Here is a 21,294-nt window from a genome sequence, read left to right as displayed (position 1 = left end):
AGCTGGAGGGGAGGGAGAGCTGACCTCTCGTACCTGTGAACCGTAACCTAGCAAAGGGCTTCCTTTCCTCTCATGTCACAGTGGCCTTACATCGTCTAGAAAAGGTTCCAAAGTCAGTCTGTTGACAACTTACTGGACTTCGGTGGCTGAGCATTTTGCCTCTTTGAACTACAATCTCCTTGAAGGCAGAGATTTTAGCTCAACCCGGAAAAGTCCATTCTATCTTTTTTTTTCTTGGGGAGATAGAGGGGCATAAGGCATCAGTAAATGACCTCATAAGGTCTGCAGGATGAGATCTGGAGGGCTGCCTCATACAGGCAGGCCTGGCTCTCCCGGCTGTTTCCCTGTGGCATGACTGAAAAAATGAATGTTGTCCTTCCACAAGAAGGTGTACTGGACCCCTTGCTCCTGCTCATGGTACCCCCATCTCCCCTGCAGAGAAGCCCGCTTCCCAACTCCCAAACCCTATGGCTTGGTTGGGGCTGGTATACCCTGGCTCAGAGTCTGGCCGTGATCACAGCTGGCCAAATAGAGCACCATTTCCTTGGTTCAGGCTCACCCAGTCACTTCCAGAGAGATCCAATTCCTGGACCCTTCCAGGACTTCTGGGCAAAGAACACCTACCTGCCTATCTACTCGAATGGGAGCTGGGAGGGTTACGTTACCAGCAGCAGGGGGCAGGTGTGAGCAGCCCCGTGGCAGAGAGGTCTGCCTAAAGGTGAGCGGGGAGAGAAGTTCGCCTGATTCCTGACAGCACTGGCCCCTGGAGACGTGCCCGAAGTCAGCCCTACCCAGGGAGTTCTGGTCCCGTGAGTCAATAAACCAATCAGCGGAACACTCCAGAGCCCCTATCAGGAAAGCGGGAGGTGATGTTTGACCCATGTAGACTGTCTGGCCACAGACTCCACTAGGGGCCATCAGCGCCACCTCTTCCGTGAAGGTATCAACCAAGAGGCAAGACTCATCGGTTACAAGCAGACATCCTGGGGTCCAATCCTGCTGGGTCATTTACTAGCTGTGTGATTCTAAGTTACTGACCCTCAGAGTCCTGTTGGTAAGAGGAAGATGATAACAGTACCCACGCTGGTAGGTTACTTGGAGGAGTAAATGACCTTGTGACCTGTCAGGGCTTAGAACAGTCCCTGGCACATAGTAGGTACTTAGTACTCACTGGCTCTAACTAGCTACAATGAGTTGGTCATGCATTTATTCAGGCAACAACCATTTATTAAGTATCTGCTGTGGGCCAGACACTGTGCCAGTTACCAGATACTTGGTGAGTGAGGAGGGCATGCCCCCCTGCCCCTGTGGATATCAACAAGCAGCCACGAAGCGTGGTAAGTTGCTATGGTAACCCCTGACTTTGGCCTCACCGCAGCCCAGTCCTGCCCAATTGAGCTACTTGGACGCAGAGATAAAAATGACTAATGTCTTGGGTGGGGGAAGTTGGATGATTGTGGGGGTTGGGCAGCCAGGACCAGAGAGGAGACCGTACCCCTGACCAGCCTCAGCCCTTGGGTTGCAGAAACGCCTGTTGGACCAGCCCCTGCCTGGGAAGATAGGGGCTGTGCCACGGGTCGTCTCAACGGGGGTGAGGCCTTGGGTGGAAGGAAGATGGCCGGACTCCCTGTAGGGAGTGGTTCCCTCCCACAGACTTCTAGAAAGGGTCAAGGGCTCCAATTCCCCCGAGGGCTTCTGTGGCAGGGGCAGAACTCTCCCCTTCCTGGGGGAGTCCCAGAACCAGGCTGAGTCAGGCCAGCGGGTTTTTTGCCTTTCGTCCCTGGCGTCCTGCAGAGCATCTGGTCTAATATGCAGAAGGAGAAGGGTTGGAGCAGGGGGTATCCACTGCCCTTCATTCACCCCCACGGCCACTGCCCCAACTGGAAGAAGTGGTTGTCTCTTGCAAACGCTCTCGCAGTGACCCAGGAGGTGATAGGAGCTATTTCACTAAATTTCCACATCTTCATTTTTCAGTTGAGGGAACCAAAGCCCAGAGAGAGAGAGCTGCTCGCCCAGGGTCACACAGCAAGTCACTGGGAGTCCCCTCCTAATCTACAGCATTAGGAACTGGTTTCCAGCAGCCCTGGCCAGCACTATAAATTGCATGAGTGCACTGGCCAGAGCCGGCCTCTACCGCCCAAAAGATTTTGGCCACTGTGACACTGCCCATGGGCCAGGTCTGGGCTTTGGGGCTGAGGTTGTCAAGGCACACTCTCCCAGGGCTGGGTGCTATGGAGGCAGGGAGGGCCAGGCAGCAGCCTCCGGTGTCCTTTCTGGCAAATGGATTTGGGCTGAGTCCCCTTGGAGAGGCTGTCTCAGCCCTGGTTCGGTATTCAGGGTTTCCAGCTTGTGGGCACCTCGGTGGTAGAGGAGGTGCCCAGGCTGAGGGCAGAGCAGGGTCTGGGGTTCCACACGTCTGGGGTGGGAGTGTGGGTTCCTCTGCTGAGGGGCAAAGGCCCAAGCGAACTAGAAGGCATTTGGTCCAGAAGCCACAGCACCTTGGATTAAAGAGCCAAAGGTGGAGGTGTCATTAAAGAGGGGACATCCAACAAATCCAAGAAGGGTCCATCCAGGAGAGCGAGTGGGCTGAGTCATTTCCTTGAAGCATCATTTTCAAGCCTTATTTTTTTCCTTTCTTTAGAACAATGACTTTCTTTCAAAACGCACACCAAAATCTTAACATGGAATTGTAAGCCACAAAACAGAGGTGACAACACTGACTTAGTCCACAGGAAGGAGGGGTCCCTCAGAACCCATCCTGCTCCATCTCCCACTTGGCCCCACCTTCTTGGGGCCTCTAGGGTGTTCTGGAACCCAGTTGGAAAACCTGGACCTTGAACCTCAGCTGGTGCTGAGGTCTGCGTGGGGACCGCGCGGCTTGGAGGCTGGTAGAAGTGGTTGGGAGAGGTGGGACGCAGACAGGAGACCGTGTTCCCTAGGAGGCTGTTTCAGTGTGGACAAGATCATCATACGCTTCACTCATCAAAATCCCCGAAAGGCTGCTGGAAAGGGGATTTAACGTCACATTCCTTGAAGTAGGGGTGGCTAATGGGGTAAGAAAGAGTGGGGCCCAGTGGCCTTCACCAGGCTGACCACTGGTGGCCTTAAGCACCAGCCCACACATGTGTACTCTCCACCCTGAGCTTGCCCTGCCTTCTGTGTCACAGGATACCAGGGCATTCCCTACCTCGCACACGAGCTCTCGCCCTGGGCCTGCATCTCAGCCTGTAGGACGTGGATGGGTTTTGATTGTATCTAGTCCAAGCCTTCTTAACCCAGAGTTTAGGATAGGTGACAGGTGTACATGCCCCCTTAAAAGTACAAAACTTTCAGTTGCACCTTCTTCCTGGGATAGAGCTCATATTTTCTTCAGACCCTTGAAGGGCTCTACAACCAGCAAAATTTGAGAGTTACTGCAACCCCCTCAGTTGCCACCTCTTTCGAGAAGTCTTCTAAGATTTTCCTTAATTTACAGTGATCAAAGCTCTCAGGCCACGCAGAACTCAGTGACCTCGGGCTTAACTGGAGGGAGCTGTTCACTCACTGTCTCCTCTGCAGCTGGGTCTCTGCGTCTTAAGACGTCATACTGGTTGTCAAATGAAAGAAATTCAACTGTGCTATTCCCAAGCTTGTCAGTTTACTCTTTAAAAGAAACCCTCATAACTGAGGACTATTTTATTCCTTTGGCAAGTCTCCCATTCATTGTATGCAAATACTGCTACTCAGTGCTCTAAACGATGTTTGTGTAAAAGCGGATTTCACTACATCCCTGTACATCCCTGCCCGCATCCTGTTGACTCACTCACTGCTTATCACAGCTCTCTCCAGAAACCTCTGTACTAAGCTCCATTACTTAACAGCTTGTCTCTTGACCTCTCCGTGACCCTGAATGAGGCAGGCCAGGCCAGGCTGAGATTATTTGTTGCAGTGGGAAAAGATGGAGTGTTGAAGCTGGGAAGCCTGGGTTCAGAATCTGCCCTCAGCGACATGTCCCAGGATGGCCACTTCACCTGGATCTCAGAAATGCTTGCTGGTGGCCGGGCATGATGACTCATGCTTGTAATCCCAGCACTTTGGGAGGCTGAGGTGGGCAGATCACAGGTCAAGAGACAGAGACCATCCTGGCCAACATGGTGAAACCCCATCTCTACTAAAAATACAAAAATTAGCTGGGCATGGGGGCACACGCCTGTAGTCCCAGCTATCGGGAGGCTGAGGCAGGAGAATTGCTTGAACCCGGGAGGAGGTGGAGGTTGCAGTGAGCCAAGATCTTGCCACTGCATTCCAGCCTGGACGACTGGCAAAACTCCATCTCAAAAAAAAAAAAAAAAGAAGAAGAAGGTCAAGGAGGACAGTGAATGTGCAAAAGCACTGTGCAGTCATGTAGCGTACCAAGTCACGTGGGTTACCATCGTCACACACATTGCCACAGCCTTGTATATTACCATGGTCATGTACAGTATCAGTCTTCTATATTACCACGGTTATGTACAGTATCAATCTTGTATATTACCATGGTCATGTACAGTATCATTCTTGCATATTACTATGGTCTTGTAGAGTACCCATCGTGTATATTACCAAGGTCATGTACAGCATCAGTCTTGTATATTACCACAGTTATATGCAGAATCAATCTTGTATATTACCACAGTTATATGCAGTGTCAATCTTGTATATTACCAACGTCATGTACAGTATCTCTCTTGTATATTACCATGGTCATGTACAGTACCAAAGTCATGCATAGTATCAGTCATGTATATTAGCAGCCATGTATATTACCACAATCATATATAACTACCATCATGTACAGTCCTGCAGTCACATACAGTATCAATGTATATTACCAGTTATGTATATTAGCACAATCATGTATTGTACTAGAGTCATGTATATTATCAGTTATATATAGTACCACAGCCATGTACAGTACCACATCATGTATAGTACTACAGTCACATATAGTAACATAGTCATGTAGAATACCATAGTCGTGTACAATACCATGTCCTCTACGGTACCACAGTCATTAACAGTACCATGTATATTAATAGTGCCATGTATATTCCCATGTTTATTAATAGTACCATGTATAGTAATAGTGCCACGTATATTCCTACCTTCCTGCTTTTACCATAATCATGTACAAAGGGTCTTCAAAAAGTTCAAGGAAAATGCATACTATGAAAAAACTAGGCATAATATTTGAGATTTTTTTTTGCCCCCAAATAACTAACTTGTTATAACATGACTAAATGGGATCTAGTTTGAGGCACTAAGAAGGATAAGACATCAGTTTGAAAAGAACTCCTATCAGAGCAACATGAATTCTACTAAAACTGAAGCAAGAACAAACATCAAATTTACAGTGAAGCTTGCTTAGATGGAAGAATGGTGACATCATTGATGCTTTATGAAAAGTTTATGGGGACAATGCCCTAAAGAAATCAGCAGTTGGCTGGGCATGGTGGCTCACACTTGTAATCCCAGCACTTTGGGAGGCCAAGGCAGGCAGATCACAAGGTCAAGAGATCGAGACCATCCTGGCCAACCCGGTGAAACCCCGTCTCTACTAAAAATACAAAAAGTAGCCAGGCGTGGTGGTGTGTGCCTGTAGGCTCAGCTACTTGGGAGGCTGAGGTAGAAGAATTGCTTGAACCCAGGAGGCAGAGGTTGCAGTGAGCTGAAATCATGTCACTGCACTTGTCTAAAAAAAAAGAAAGAAAGAAAGAAAGAAAGAAAGAAAGAAAGAAAGAAAGAAAGAAAGAAAGAAAGAAAGAAAGAAAGAAAGAAAGAAAGAAATCAGCACTTAATAAATGGATAACTTGTTAAGAAGGGATAAGACGATGTTGAAGATTGAAGATAAACATCTTCATGTTTGGAAGTGCCAGACCATCCATATCAAATTGGAAAGAAAAAGTTCATCTTGTTTGTGCTTTTACTGAAAAGGACTGACAATTAACAGCAAAAAATAATAATAATAATAGTAATAGCCAATACCATAGACATCTCCATTGGTTGAGCATACACAATTCTGACTAAAATATTAAAGTTGAACAAACTTTCCACTTGATAAGCACCAAAACTACTGCACCCAGATCAGGTGCAGATGAGAGCAAAGCTTTCAGTGAAAATTTTAAACAAGTGGGATCAAGATATTGAAGCATTTCTTCAAAGAACTGTAAGAGAAGATGAAGCATTGACCACTACAATCCTGAAGACAAAGCACAATCAAAGCAATGGTTACCAAGAGGTGGACGTGGGCCAGTCAAAGCAAAAGCAGACCGGCCAAGAGCAAAGGTCATGGCAACAGTTTTTTGGGGATGTTCAAGGCATTTTGCTTGTTAACTTTCTGGAGGGACAAGAACAATAATATCTGCTTATAATGAGAGTGTTTTGAGAAAGTTAGCCAAAACTTTAGCAGAAAAACACCCAGGAAAGCCTCACCAGATGGTCCTGCTCCACTAAGACAAGGTTCCCTGTTCATTCCTCTCATCGAACAAGGACAATTTTGTGAGTTTTGATGGGAAATCATTAGGCAGACATCCACTTTACAGTCCTGCTTTGGCTCTTTCTGACTTCCTTTTGTTTCCTAATCTTAAAAAGTCTTTAAAGGGTGATACAGTTAGGCTCTGTGTCCAAATCTCATCTTGAATTATAATCCCAATAATCCCCATGTGCTCAGGGAGAGAGGAGGTAGAAGTAACTGGATCATGGGAGTAGTTTCCTCTATGCTGTTCTCATGATAGTGAGTTCTCACATGATCTGATGGTTTTATAAGTGTTTGGTAGTTCCTCCTAAGTTCATTCCCCTTCCTGCTGCCTTGTGAAGAAGGTGCCTTGCTTCTCCTTTTCCTTCCGCCATGATGGTAAGTTTCCTGAGGCCTCCTCAGCCATGCGTAACTGTGAGTCAATTAAACTTCTTTCCTTTCTAAATTACTCAGTCTCTAATATTTCTCTATAGCAATGTGAGAAAGGACTAAGACAAAGGGCATCCATTTCTCTTCAGCTAATGACGTAAAAAAAAGACTGTATTGACATTGCTGAACTCTCAGGACGCTCAGTTATTTTGGGATGAACTAGATGGCTGATACCACTTACAAAAGTGTCTTGCAACTTGAGGAAGCTTATGTTGAGAAATTATATATATATATATATGTGTGTGTGTGTGTATATGTGTGCATGTGTGTATAAAAACATATGGAGAGAGAGAGACACAGTCTTGCTCTGTCGCCCAGGCTGAAGTGCAGTGGTGCAATCTCCACTCACTGCAACCTCCACCTCCCACGTTGAAGTGATTCTTCTGCCTCAGTCTCCCGAGTAGCCGAGATCACAGGCACGTGCCGCCATGCCGGACAATTTTTGTATTTTTAGTAGAGATGGGGTTTCACCCTGTTGGACAGGCTGGTCTTGAACCCCTGACGTCAAGTGATCTGCCCGCCTCAGCCTCCCACAGTGCTGGGATTACAGGAGTGAGCCACCACGCCTGGCCCATATTTTCTATTTTCATCCTTTAATTCCATTTTCCACAACCTTTTTGAAGCCCCTTTATATATTACCACGGGATATTACCAGTCACGTATGGTACCACAGCCACGTAGAGTTACCACGGTCGTGAATATTACTAGGAACCCAAAGAAACCATCAGCATCCAGTTAGGAAGCCGCAGGAATCGAAGCCTGAGTGAAGGATATGAATCTGTGCCCACGCTGCACCCTCGGGCCTCCTCCCTGCTCCCCAGCACCCTGGAAAGCCTGGACAAAGGAACGACATCACTGTTGGAAGATCCTGCTGAAGTCATGCTGAGAAGGGCTGCCTCCTTTTAATTTTCAAGTGTTGGTTGAAAATTGGTGTCCTCTATTCCTCCTGCCCCCTGCCCCTGCCTGGGTCATTGCTCTCACTGACATCATGAGAATGACTCACAGAATCAAAGGGTAGAAGGGACCCGGGAGGTTGTCCAGAACCTAACCTCCCCCAATGCAGAAATCTCGACACCATGTTTGCTTAAAGAGCAGCCTGTTCCAAAGGGCAGGAGGGTGTTCCTCTTGCAGGGCCCAGGTCTGCATTTTCAAGCTCTCCCCATGGGTCTGGTGTTGGCTTCCAGAACCATCTAGAACAGGTCCCATGCCTCTGTGGTATCGGAGTGCAGCTGATACCCTCTCCTGCCTCTTAAGCAGTCAACTATACTCCCATGGATTTGCCACCCAACCCAAGTCATGGCTTGTAGCCCTCGTCACCCAGCCTGCTCCCTGGATACCCTCCAGTTGCTCAAGGGCCTTGTCAAAGTGCTGGCCCACACAGACACAATGCCCCAGAAGTCATTTGACAAAGTAGGACTGAAAAGCATCTCCTTCATTCTGAGCATCAGCACAGTTATCTGATTTTATTTAGAGGGGTTAAGCAGTACTGCCACTAGAAGCCTGCTTGTTGGTGTCAACTCATCCTTCCACAGTGTCAGGAGCTTTTCCAATCTGGGGATGGTGTTCACTCCAGGAACACTAAGTGCCACAAGGAGAGAACCTTGTTTATGAGGTTCCCTGCCCCATCTCCAAGGCCTAGTTTGCTGAAATCAATGAACGGAGTCAACAGTCATGATTTCTCGGAGCCGTGTCACCCTGAAGCTGGTTGTCACTCCTCACCTAAGTTATACCAGCAAGAAATATCAGGATCTGGCTGGGAGCAGGGCTGCCCAGCAGAGCCCCGAGGGCTGGGTTCCAGGTGCCTCCCATCCCCTCCAACAGTGGCACCCCGGCCTGCTTAGATTCTCCATTTCCCTCAGCCCAGACACTTCCATCTTGACGGTAAAGATATCGGACGAGGCCCTCAGCGTCCTCTAAAACTAGTGCAAAGCTGAGAGTATTCCCTGAGCTCTGGGAAGCTCCCAAAGAAGGTGGTGAGGCAAGTCTGGGTGATATTCTTGGAGGAGGCATGGAAACCCGGCGGCCTCCTAGCAGGTCCCCGACCACTGGCGTGACACCCACTGCCTGCCTGTCACAGCAGCCAGGGGATCCTGCTAAGGCTTGGGTGAGGGCATGACGCTTGAGTCCTAGGGATCAGCTAGGTCCACCTGTCCTTCATGGGAACCTGTCCCCCTCAGTTCTTCCTCCCCACTCACTCACTGCTCCAGCCACACTGGTCACCTCTTGGTCCTCAGACACTCCACTGTCTCCTCAGAGCCCTTGCTCTGTCCTCTCCCCAGAATGCCACTGCTCCCTTCCCACCACGCCCTTGCCTCCTTCAGGTCTTTCCTCGTGTGCCCTTCTCAGTGTGGCCTTCCTTATACCCTACCTAGAATCTCAGGCCCTCGCATTCCTGTCCTCCTTGCCTCATTGGTTTTCTCCTCATTGCTTATGATGACAATTCAATGTGCTGTTTTATTTATTTATTTTTATTTATTTATTGAGACAGTCTCCCACTGTTGCTCAGGCTAGAATGCAGTGGCGTGATCTCTGCTCACTGCAACCTCCACCTCCCAGGTTCAAACAATTCTCGTGCCTCAGCCTCCCAAGTAGCTGGGATTACAGGTGCACTCCACCACGCCCAGCTGTTTTTCTTTTCTAGTAGTAGTAGTATAGACAGGGGTTTCACTATGTTGGGTCAGGCTGGTCTTGAACTCCTGACGTCAAGTGTTCCGCCTGCCTTAGCCTCCTAAAGTGCTGGGATTACAGGCATGAGAATGTACTGTTCTATTGATCTTGCTTTTTATCTGTCTCTCTTACTAAAATGCCAGCTCTCACTACATGGATGGGGATTTTCATCTGCTTTGCTCCCTGCATGCCTTCAGTGCCCAGAACAGCGCCTGGCATATAGCAGCTGCTCAATAAATGTGCTGAATGTATGTATAAGTGAATAAATGAATGAGTTCTCACCAACCATTCACTTGCTAACCCGGCACTCTCTTGTTGAGAACCTACGCATCTGCTCATTTTCAGATTCTAAGATCTCACTCATTTCAGGGGTGCACAGCAGATGAGCACATGTTTGGGCATGCTAGTGTCTACATAGACTCACTTTTCTCATTTCCTGTGGGCTTCAGTGGTTTCCTAATCCTCATGGTTCACCTGAATAATACGTTTGAAATGTTTCAAGTATCTTGTGGACTTACATTTTTGGATTGTGTCTCCTGAAGGCAACAGTGGGCATGGCCTCATAAAATTCTAGGTGTGTTCATGCTTTTGTCCAAGGATAAGGGAGAACGTGTAGTGTGCGGAACCCCTCCCACACTGATACTGTGGTAGGATACCGCTGGTAGTGGCAGGTTACGACAAGGGCTTTTGTTACGGCGATTGTGACAACCAGATACCTTTCCTGGGTAGAAAGGACACCTCATAAATATAGCTGAGATCACTTTCTCAAAGTAGACAGCCTCGGCAAATACCAAGATGGAAATGAACCAGAGAAGGTAACTGCAATGATACAGAGCTCAGAGGGCTTGGAAGGGATCTGTGCAGCCACAAACAAGTGTGCTTCCTCTGAAAAGATGGAAGCTCGAAGAGCCTGAAGTCGAAACGAGAATTAGCAGAAGGGTTAGGTACACTGAAAATGAACTTGACTCAGATTCAGTGTTATTAGGTGGAGGAGGCATTCTTGAAAGCCCAAATAGAGAAGGTGGTGAATTAAGGAGAAAAAAACAGGAAATTTTGTTTGACATGCTAGTTAGGGAACTCAGGTCCCTTATTCCCTTAGAAGCGACAGTCTGGAAGTATTAACATCTTCTGCAAGAGCTGAAATAAATCCACGGCAGACAGCTACCTGTTGAGGGAGTTTTAAACGGGTGTGGGGCTCTGTGGAGCTGGGCCACAGCACATTTTCTAACTCTGAGTTGCTTATTTTTCATTTGGTGTCATCTGATGACTAGCAAAGACTGAGATCATCAGTGATAGGGACAAATGCTTTCTTCACCCAGAATTCTCCTGCTTGCAACTCAGGGAAGCCTGGCAATGCATTGCTTTCTTGGGTTGACTGATCTGTAAAATGAGAATTTTCGAGCATGCCAGGATCTTAGGGATCATTGTCACCCCTCTCATTTCATAGGTGTGCTTCTCAGCTGCAACATGGAGAAGGTAGTAACTTTTCCAGGGTCAAGAACCCAGTCTTGGCCAGGTGTGGAAGCTCACACCTATAATCCCAGCACTTTGGAAGGCCAAGAAGGGAGGATTGCTTGAGCCCAAGAGTTCGAGACTAACCTAAGCAACATAGTGAGAGACTCCCATCTCTATTTTTAAATAAATAAATAAATAAATAAATAAATAAATAAATAAATAAATAAATAAATAATAAAAGCTTAGTCTCTGGCCTCCTGTACAGGTGAGAAAGACTGCAGGGGGCCGTGGTCCAAGAGTAGACACCTTTGTTCCCCCAAGGGAAGGGCCTGGGGGAGTAAGAAGGAGACGTTTGTCTATTCATGAGACAGCCTCATTTGTAAGGTCAGTTGTGACCCATGCTCCAAGCGGAAACACTTCTAGAGGTCACAGGTAGAACAGGTAGCCTACCCACCTGCTTTCAGGCTGCACAGAGAGGACAGGAGAGATGGGCCACTGCTCTCTCCCCTGTAAATTTGTTAGTGCAGCTGTTTTGGCCTGATGACTCTAGAAACCCATAGATGACCTGTCTGGACCCTTTTCTTCTTTCTCTTTTTTCCTATTCCCACCAGTAGTGACCTGACTCAGAGTCTGAGGTGCAAACTCCCTGCTTACCTCCCTATCCCACGATACAGTATTTTCTTGCTTTCCTTTCTACTTCCCTCTCGCAATTCCAGCCAGGTAGAGCCTTTGATCAGGAGGTTTCTTGCACCTAGATTGCCCTTGTCACACCCCTTCTGGTTGAAACTCTTGACCTTCTTCATGGTTCAGTCAAATGCTCCCTCCTTCATGAAACCTTTCATGAGCGCTTGCTATAAATTAACTGCTCCTCTGTGCTTCCACCATGTAGCATCCCCCAAACTTCATGCCCATCCAGAACTTCAGAATATCACCTTATTTGGAAAGAGAGTTTTTGGTGCTATAACTAGTTAAGGATCTTGATATAATCACATTGGATTTAGTATGTGCCTTGAATCCAATAACTAGTGTCCTTATAAGATGATGGGGTGGGCGTGGTGGCTCATGCCTGTAATCCGAACACTTTGGGAGGCTGAGGCGGGTGGATCACCTGAGGTTGGGAGTTCGAGACCAGCCTGACCAACATGGAGAAACCCCGTCTCTACTAGAAATACAAAATTAGTTGGGCATGGTGGCATGCATGCCTGTAATCCCAGCTCCTCGGGAGGCTGAGGCAGGAGAATTGCTTGAATCCGGGAGGCGGAGGTTGCAGTGAGCCAAGATCACGCCATTGCACTCCAGCCTGGGCAATAAGAGTGAAACTCTGTTTCAAAAAAAAAAAGACAAGACCTAGACACACACAGTGAGGAAGGCCATGTGATGATGAAAGGAGAGATTGCAGCCATGCTTCCACAAGCCAAGGAGCATCAGGAGCCATCAGGAGCTGGAAGAGATGACGAAGGATCTTCCCCTGGAGTCTTTGAGTGGAGAGGAACCCAGAACCCTGCTGACGCCTTGATTTCAGACTTCTGGCCTCCAGAACCACGAGAGAATACATGAATACATTTCGTTGTGGTAAGCCATCAAGTTTGTGCTGATTTGTCATGGTAACCACAGGAAGCACACACATATGGTGATTTGTGCCTTCACTGTAAGCACCTGGCCACATTCTAGGTCTTTATTCAAATAATCTTTGCTACATTTTCCTACAGGACCAGAGCTATGCCAAACACCGAACAGATACCCCAGGCAGGTTTGCTAAGCTAGGTCTCTCAGAGACGGTGTCAAGGGACTTATCAGCTTGGGCTGGCCCCAGGGCTAGGAATGGGAAGGACACAGGACTTGCTGAATGGAAGTGCTGGAGAATGGGGTTCATAAATCTACTCACAGTGCTAGTTCCTGGCTGAGTGCTTTAGCAACAGGGCAATCTACCCACATGCTGTAAATTCACTGATAGCAAGACAGAACTGCAAGCCAGTTCTCACACTATGTCCCTGAAATACCTCCCCTCAGACTACCTCCTGGAAATGGGAATTGAGTATTTGTTTGTTTTTGAGACAGAGTTTCATTCTGTCGCCCAGGCTGCAGTGCAATGGCGCGATCTAGGCTCACTGTAACCTCCACCTCCCGGGTTCAAGCACTTCTCCTGCCTCAGCCTCCTGACCAGCTGGGATTACAGGTGCTGACCACCATGCCTGGATAATTTTTTGTATTTTTAGTCGAGATGGAGATTCACCATGTTGGCTAGGCTGGTCTCCAGCTCCTGACCTCAGGTGATCTGCCCGCCTCAGCCTCCCAAAGTGCTGGGATTACAGGCATCAGCCACTGCTCCCAGCCAAGGTCCTGGAGTTCTTGATGTGGTATTGAGTTCGTGTATGTTGCCCCGCCTCCCAGGGTTTGCAATCATGGCCCAAGACTCTAGTCCAGCCACTTGCTTGACACCAAACCAAAGGCTGGAATGGTCTCTACAAATACTTCTAAATGAACGTTCCACTTCTCCCGGGGGTTCCTGCTAACACCATGGGCTGACCACTAGCCAGAAGTTAGTTCCCTTGGTGGGAAGGGGAATAAGCTTAAGGTTTGTGAATGCTTTTGTGGAAGGAATTCTAAGAGGGCATAGAAAATTGAAAAGAGCTTTACGCCTGGAGACCCTAACCATGACTGGCCCTGCCTCAGTTTGCCACAGTGCATTGTGGGTAAGGAGAGACGTGTCCTAATTAGGAGCTTTCAAATTCTTATAGCCTTAGTGTCCCTTTAAAAAAAGCCCTCGCTTATTTGGGCCACCTTTGCACCCTAAGGCTCACCACCACCCACGAATATTGCCAAATGCTATTTAACTCAAGGTCGTTATGGGAAACTGGGTTGTCAACTCTCCCTCCTTCCCAAATAAACAGATAACTCCTGGACATGTCAGCTATTTGCAGAGATTCTGATACGCCTTTTTTTTTTTTTCCTTTTTGGGGTCTTTCCCCTCCAGATCCAATCCCACCAAAATCTAGGGTGGGAAGCTCTCAGATGCAGCCTCCACTTCCATCAAGAGGAGAAGGAACGTCATCTGTGGTTCTGCACAGCCGCCCCCTGTCTAGTATCACTGCAGGCTGTGAGTGGCACTGGCCCTCTCTGATCCAGTGCCCCTGGGCCACCCCCAAGCCCACTGTTCACACCTGTCCCCAACCCATAAATTCCCCACTCCCTCAACACTTGACCCTTTGTTCCCAACCCCACTAGGCCCCAAAACACTCCCGGCTCTGGGGGTTGTCCCAAAGTCCTCTCACTGGTGTCAGACCAGAAGCCACAATTCCAAACTCCCCACCATGAGAGCAAACAGAAGCCTTATTATAAAGTAGCTCCAGTAATTGGTCAGATAATGGCGAGTTACAGGGAGCGCTGCTGGTCATCCTGGCGAGTCAGATGACTGAACCGATTATAAATGGCACTCGAAGTTTCACAGGCCCCCATGGATCCTGTTTTTGTTTTTGGTGACCCTGACACCAATTTAAGACATATTTCTAATTGGCCCTGGCTGGATTCCCTGGAAGAAGACGTCCAGTCCAAGTTAGGTGGGGTTTGGCTCCCGGTGCATGAACTTGCAGGCTCCATTCTGTACTATCGCACCCACCCCCCAATGGCATACACTTCTTTCAATTTAGGATTGTTTATAGTCAGTCGAGTTTTTCCAGATTGACTAAGAGTTCCTCATCTGCCTACTGTAGTCAGCTACAAGAACAGTAAGAGACCTAGGACTTGGGAGAGCTGGAAGACTCAGAAAAAAGTCTCTGTGGGATGCAGACAGCTAAAGAATGACAATCACATGCAATTGTCCTAAACCCCACTTTTCCCCCCACGAAGGACACTCTCATCTGCCCTTTTGAGACCCCTTCACAAAGAACTTCGGGAGCCCTTTTATGAGGCATCGCCTCAAGGAAATGAAACTGCTGAGAACAACTCTTACTTCCCCTTATTTGTTGTGTCCAAGGGTTAAAAACACTTCCCAGCTCCCCCTCCAAATGCAAGGTCAAGCAGCTGTCCAAACCACCCAAGGAGAAGAGGGAGTCCTGGACAGCCAGACCCCTGCTAGCTTGGCCACCACGGGCTCCGGCCAGCCCGGCTAGGGAAGAGTTAATCGGATCGGCTTTGGCTGATAGTTCAGGCTCCAAAGTTCAGTCCCAGTCAGAGCCACCCCGGAGGAATTGTAAATCTCAGGGCAGCATTTAACAAAACAAAAGCAACCTGGAATTACATGCAGGTTTGGTTTTCTACAGTACATGTTTACTTAATCCCCAAGGTATGCGGCTCCGTGTCAGATCAGCTGGCTTTGTGGCCCTTTCACCCCCCTAGTTCACAACAGTTTAAGTTTCAAACTAATTCCCTGTTTTCGCTCTTCCTCTTCACAGGGCTGGCTGGAGACAGCCTGGCCTGCCTCCCTCTCCCGAGGGCTCTGGTCACCGGGTGAGTCAGCCTGGCCTGGGCTGGGAGTTGGGTGACAGCCTGCTCACCCTCCCCGTTCTCCGGCACCAGGTCTCCAAAACCTGGAGCAAGGGGTGCCGGAACCACCAAAAAGTTAAAGGCTGTGTCTGGTGGGCAGGACCCTCCTTGCAGCACCACCTTCCAGCTAAAGGGGGAGGGATCCCCGAGGGGTGTGCTGGGGGGAGGGGACAGGGTTGAAGGTGAGAACAAGGGCTCTTTATCAGTAGCTGCTTACCCTGGCCTCCTCTTTCCTGCTTTCCAAACACCTGGGCCTCTCAGTGTCGGTCCGGCCAGACTGCTCTTCCCTTTTCAAACCCAAACCAAGTACCCCCTCTCGTGTCTTCAGAGCTGCAGCCGCCCAGGTTGGGGCTGGGTAGCGGGTTGCCAAGGAAAATACGAGGCGCCAGCTAGCAGGCGGCTCCCAGCTCTACCCAGGAGTGCGCACACCCTGCACTCACCAGGGTGGCGGCAAGAAAAAGGGGGGAAGGCGGGGGAGGGGGGCACAACACCTTCCTTTGGGAGGCAGGAATGTGGGAAATGGGTGGGTCTCCTAAGTTTCAGGGTGGGGGTGAATAGCCAGCCAGCCACCGATCCCAAAGGAGCGGATCAACTCTGAACCTGCCAAAAAAGACAGTCCGGTGCCCGGGAAATTTACAAGGTGAAACCGACTAGCTCAGCACTCGTGGGTGGCACGGGGGAGTGGGGTGGCCGGTGACTCTCAGCTCCCGGGCGCGGGATCCCGCAGCGGCAGCAGGTGGGCTCACCCCCTCCCCTGCGGCCCCCCACTCCCTGGAGTCGCAGTGCCTGGTACCTTTCTGGCGCCGCGCTCCGCGAACTCGCGGGCGAGCTGACGCCCGATGCCTCTCCCGCCGCCTGTGATGAGGACGTTCTCCCGCGACAGGTCCCGCAGCTTGGCGGGCAGCACCAGTCCGACGGCTGCTTTCACCACCAGATAGATCATCTGTAGAGGGAACACCACCAGCGCGCCCAGCCGTTTCCACACCATCCTCCGCGCCGCGGAGCCGGGCAAGGGGCGAAAGTCCCCGGGCCGAGCAATTCAGGAATTAAAAAATACCCCAAACAATAAATAGTAAACCGAATAAGGAGGAGAGAGGCGTCCCACCTGGCCACTCTTGAAATCACCTCTTCCCAAATGCAAAGCACCGGGTGAGAAAAAAAAAAAAAAGACAAATTCTCCTCTGGGGGAGAAAAAGCGTCTCCTAAGGTTGGGACGGTAAAAGAGGTGGAGGGGGAAGCTGGAGGTGGAAAGTTCTAACAAGAAGTTTCTTGCCCCAGCAGCCGTTTCGGCTGGGGAATTCTCAGGTAATGTTTACAGACTGACAGAGGAGTTCAGGCAGGGGAAGAAAAAAAAAAAAAAAGGCACCAACCACACGCGCTCACCCTGCCTCGGTCCCGCGGTTTCAAAGTGCAAGATTAAACAAAAAAAAAAAAGCTGTTTCCAAATTGACGCCCCCCCCCCCCCCCCCCCTCCCCAGAAAAAAAAAAAAAAAAAAAAGTGGGGGAAAAAAGTGCTTGGAGCTCCCAATTCAGCCCGCGAAAGTCTCCCGACTCATTGCTATTCTTGGGCTCAGGAAATTGCTTAAACGCGATCTGATTGCCAGCAACGTGCAGGAGAAGTGGGGGGTCCGGGTGTCAGTTTCTTTACGTGCAGGGCTCGCCCTCGCGCGCGCTCGCTCGCTCCGGCTCCCTCCCTCTCCTCTCTGTTCCAGCAGAGGCTGGGAGTTGCCGCTCGATCCAGCTCCCCTTCTTTCCCTTTTTAGCATTTATTGCCTTCTTTTTGTCCTTTCCAACTTGGAGAGGGTCCGGGTGTGGAGCGCGCGTGGATCGGACGCCTTGGTCTGCGCGGCCCTATTCATTCGCTCCCCGGGCAGCTGCGTCTCGGAGAGAGAGGGCGGCCCCTTTTTCCCCCATTTTTTTAATACCCCATTAAGTCTGATTGACAGTTAAAGTTGTTGGGAGGCTTCACTACCGTTCCTCTGAGTGGCTGCTGCGGCCTCCCCTCCCCCTGCGCCGTCGCGGGGAGCGCGCATAAGGCGCGCACTCGGGCTCGCCGGGACTCGCGCTCTCCCGGGACTGGCTCCCCTCTCTGCAAGCCGGGACTTGCCGCCGGTGTCCCTGAGGGCTCGCAGCTGTAACTCGAACACGCTGGAACCGACTCCGGCGAGCCGGCTGCCTTCTCGAGACATTCCTCCTTGCCCGGGCCGCCCGCGGGCCAGGTGACCACCTCTGCGTGTGGAGCAGGCCCGGGGTAGCTTGCGCATGCCTTGATCCAACCAGGTCACCCAGGGTTTTATTTGAGGTCATTTGGTCATCCCCGGCCTCCAGGTAGGATCGGGAAGCCACACCTCACCTTTGCCCGGACCTCTTCTGTCTTCACTCAGAGTAGACTTTTAAAAACCTGACCCAAGTCCCTCACGATGCTTGGGGGAAGCCGCTGGGGAGCAGGGCTTTGCTTTGAGGGGAGGGGGTAGTCAGGGTAAAGGAACCTGTGCTCCGGGTGCCAATAAAATCCCCGTAAGATTAGCTGGGAGCATATATTGCTCATCTGAGCTAGAATTACCTTGACTGACAGCAATTTCCTTAATAACAAAAGCCTGTAAACAAAACGTCCTATTCCTGCGCCCCCGTGCTGTGCAGCCAGCTTCTCCTGTGGATCTCCCTGGACTGCCCTGGCGGGGCACCCACCTTCTAACCTCCTGCCCTTCCCGACCGGAATGTCTCCCCTGCTGGAGGGTGGGACCGAGCTATTTAGAGTTGTCTGTTGCAGGAAGTCTGGGAGGTGAGTCACTAAAAAGCAGCCCCAGTTCAAAGTGCTGATGGGACTTGCCTCCCGCCCCCCTGCACGTTCCCGAGGCCGGAGGAGCGAGAGCGAAGCAGGGAGCTGCCCCGTAATCTGGGGCAGCCGTTTCCAGCCCGCGACTTGTTCAGACGGCGATTCCTGGGCCTCACCCCCAGAGATTCTGATTCAGCAGGGCTGGGTGCGCTGGGATAGGTACTTTTAATGCTCCGCCTGGGTGAGGAAGTCACTTCGAAAAACGCTGATCTGCGGGGAGCGGAGGCTGGGATTGCCTCGTCACCTGCAAAGACCTAGTTCTGGGGAGAGGTTCTGCAGGTGAGGATCTTCCTTCTGGGTGAAAAGCCACTGGAAGAGCAAAAGGCAGGAGAGGCTTAGGATGAGCAACTGTCTTGTACTGAGGGCCTGTATTCTGACGCTTAGTCCTTCCCCTGACCTTGCAATGGGGGACTGTTACCCCATCATCCAGGTTACCCAGCCAGGAAGTGCAGGAGGGGGGAATTCCAATCCAGATCTCTTCCCACTGTGACCTGACGGGAGGAAAGAAGAGGAGGATGGGGTTCAGCTAAGGGTTGCAGGGCAGAGATCCCCCAACGCCTCCAAGAGCCTGACCGAAGGGCGGACCAATGTCTCCATCAGACCGCAGGGCAGGACTCCATTGTGGTGACGGCCTCCTCCCATCCTCGAGGTCTGTAAAAATGGGAAAGAGATTCCAGCCTGGAAGTGACAGGCCTTTCCCACCCAGCAGCGGCTGGTGTCCGCCAGGCCTGCGAAGAAGCCTGGAAAGGTCTGAAGACAGAACCAGGCTGCAAAAGCGGGCTTTGTTCATCTGTTGTCCTCGGAGCCGCCTAGTGGCCCAGATAGGATACTGCGCCTCCGAGCTGCCCGGCCTCCAACCCGCCCCCCCCCCCGCCCCCCACCGCCGCGTTCCTAACTAGCTATGCTTTTCTTCCAGGCATTTCTCTCATGTAAGGTTAACATCCCAACTGTAAAAGGGCTTGTGAAGATCATAGTCCTCCTTCCCCACCCCCGACACACTTTTGTGACTGGGGAAACTAAAGCCAAAAGATATGAAGCAACTCATATACAGAGATGCATTTTCACCCCAACTAGCCCACCCTGGTCAGATGCCAGAGGGGCTGGGTAACCGTTATGTCCCTCTTACGTCTCTCTGGTTGTGTGCCTGGGATGGAGGGCAGACAATGGGTGGGAAGGAAGTCGGGAACCCAAATTGACCTTTAGTGCCTCAGGGCCTTTACACAGTTTCTGATTTAATTTCCTTAACAACCCAGGGAGGCACGGGCCCATTTATTGCACGAGGAAGTGGGTTCAGTAAATCTAAGTAACTTGTGTAAGGCTATGCACCCTGCTTCCCAAAAGGTTTGGGATGAGATCAGAGGAAAAAAGAACATGTCAGGCATTCCCCAAAGGAACTGACAGTTCCAGAAGCTGGCCTGAGGTGGACGGTGGCCTTTTTGCTACTTGGTCCATCTTTCAGGATGTGGTTTTTGTGGGCCTGGCAGGTCTGCAAGCCACAGGTTTCTCCCAGCATCAGCTGCTCAGAGATGAGCTGTCATCTGCTCTGTTGCCCTCCCCCGAGGTCCCTGGGAAGATGGGGCCAAGGAGACCTTGTGTGGGGGTGATGTGTGTGTGCACAGTTCAGCAGGCCAGGCCTGAGGGTCGCTGTGGCCTGGCTTTAGTGAAAACAGCAAGGGCACATCCTCTCTGGCTTTTCCTCCCTCCCCCAGCCTTTATCCTTTGCTCTTGGTACCCCCTCCTGGAATTTAACTCAGGGCAGAGTTTGAAATTTCACATCCCAGGTCTGTCCCTGAAAATGTGAAAGGAGCCTCTTTCTGGGCTGAAGGGAAGAGGTGAGCTGCACTCGGGGGACTTAACTTTTTCCATGGCTCAGCCCCCTCCCCGCCCCCCACCCAGTGCAGCAGCAAGGATCCACATTCACCCTGCGGTTCCTGGACCAGGAGCTTGTTAGAAATGCAGAGTCCAGGCCGGGTGCGGTGGCTCATGCCTGTAATCCCAGCACTTTGGGAGGCCAAGGTGGGTGGATCACCTGAGACCAGGAGTTTGAGACCAGTCTGGGCAACATGGCAAAACCTCGTTTCTACAAAAAATACAAAACAATTAGCATGATACGGTGGGGTGCACCTGTAATCCCAGCTACTTGGGAGGCTGAGGCAAGAGAATCGCTTGAACCCGGGAGGTGGAGGTTGCAGTGAGCTGAGATCGCGCCACTGTACTGCAGCCTGGGCCACAGAGCAAGACTCTGTCTCAAAAACACCGAAAGAAGTACAGAATCCCAGGCCCTGCCCTGGCCCTCCTGAATCAGGCTCTGCATTTTACTGAACGAGATCCTCAGGTGCTCCTTTGCTCACTGAGGTTTGAAAAGCACTGAGGTTGGGTCCTGCAGGCAGGAGGAGGACTTTGGGTTTCATCTGCAGTGCGATGGGGGCCTTTGGTGGGGAGCTGTGGAGCAAAGGGTAGATGTGATGGAGTCTCTGTCTTCGGAGTCTGCTTGGGCTGCTGAATCCGGGATAGCTCTGGGAACTGCGTAGATGTCGGGAGAACAGTGAGGAGGCCATTGGTACTCAGGCCAGGGATGGCCACGGGCCACCGGCTCATGATGGGTGAACAGTGACACCTGGAGCTCTGCTGCCATGAGTGCCCAGCTCAGGGACTTTGGGATGGGGATGGGGGGGGCCCTCCCTTCCCCTCCCCTCCCAAGAGACTGTATTCACAGGAGCCAAATCCCAGCAGGTCTGTGCTCACTGCTGAGCTACTCGGCCTCCCTCCTCACCCTTCCTCCAGCTCTTGAGCAGGATTTTAATACCGACAGCTTGGTGTGATTGACACACACAAATGCATGTGCACATACAGACACACGTGGACTCACACACGTACATGGCTTTGCGGGACAACTGGCTACTTTCCCTTGAGCAGAACAAGCTGGCAGTGT

General features: G+C 50.6%; 1 protein-coding gene across 3 annotated transcripts in view; it reads right to left on the bottom strand.

Annotated features, from left to right (window-relative positions):
• DHRS3 (dehydrogenase/reductase 3) overlaps positions 1–17,356 on the bottom strand; it is a 49,610-nt gene extending 32,254 nt beyond the window's left edge. Inside the window, exon 1 of one of the 3 annotated variants that reach the window (XM_023191949.3) lies at positions 16,320–17,356. In XM_023191949.3, the coding sequence (XP_023047717.1) occupies positions 16,320–16,514 (195 nt within the window). In that variant the 5' untranslated portion in view covers positions 16,515–17,356. Of the gene's footprint in view, positions 1–15,743; positions 16,027–16,319 lie in introns of those variants that run through there. The other 2 variants (XM_023191950.2, XM_023191951.3) reach the window with 2 other exon arrangements.
• Between the last annotated feature and the right edge of the window lie 3,938 nt (positions 17,357–21,294).

This window comes from Piliocolobus tephrosceles, chromosome 1 (assembly GCF_002776525.5).
Source record: "Piliocolobus tephrosceles isolate RC106 chromosome 1, ASM277652v3, whole genome shotgun sequence".
Taxonomy (NCBI): Eukaryota; Metazoa; Chordata; class Mammalia; order Primates; family Cercopithecidae; genus Piliocolobus; species Piliocolobus tephrosceles.
This window is presented reverse-complemented; position numbering and strand designations above follow the sequence as displayed.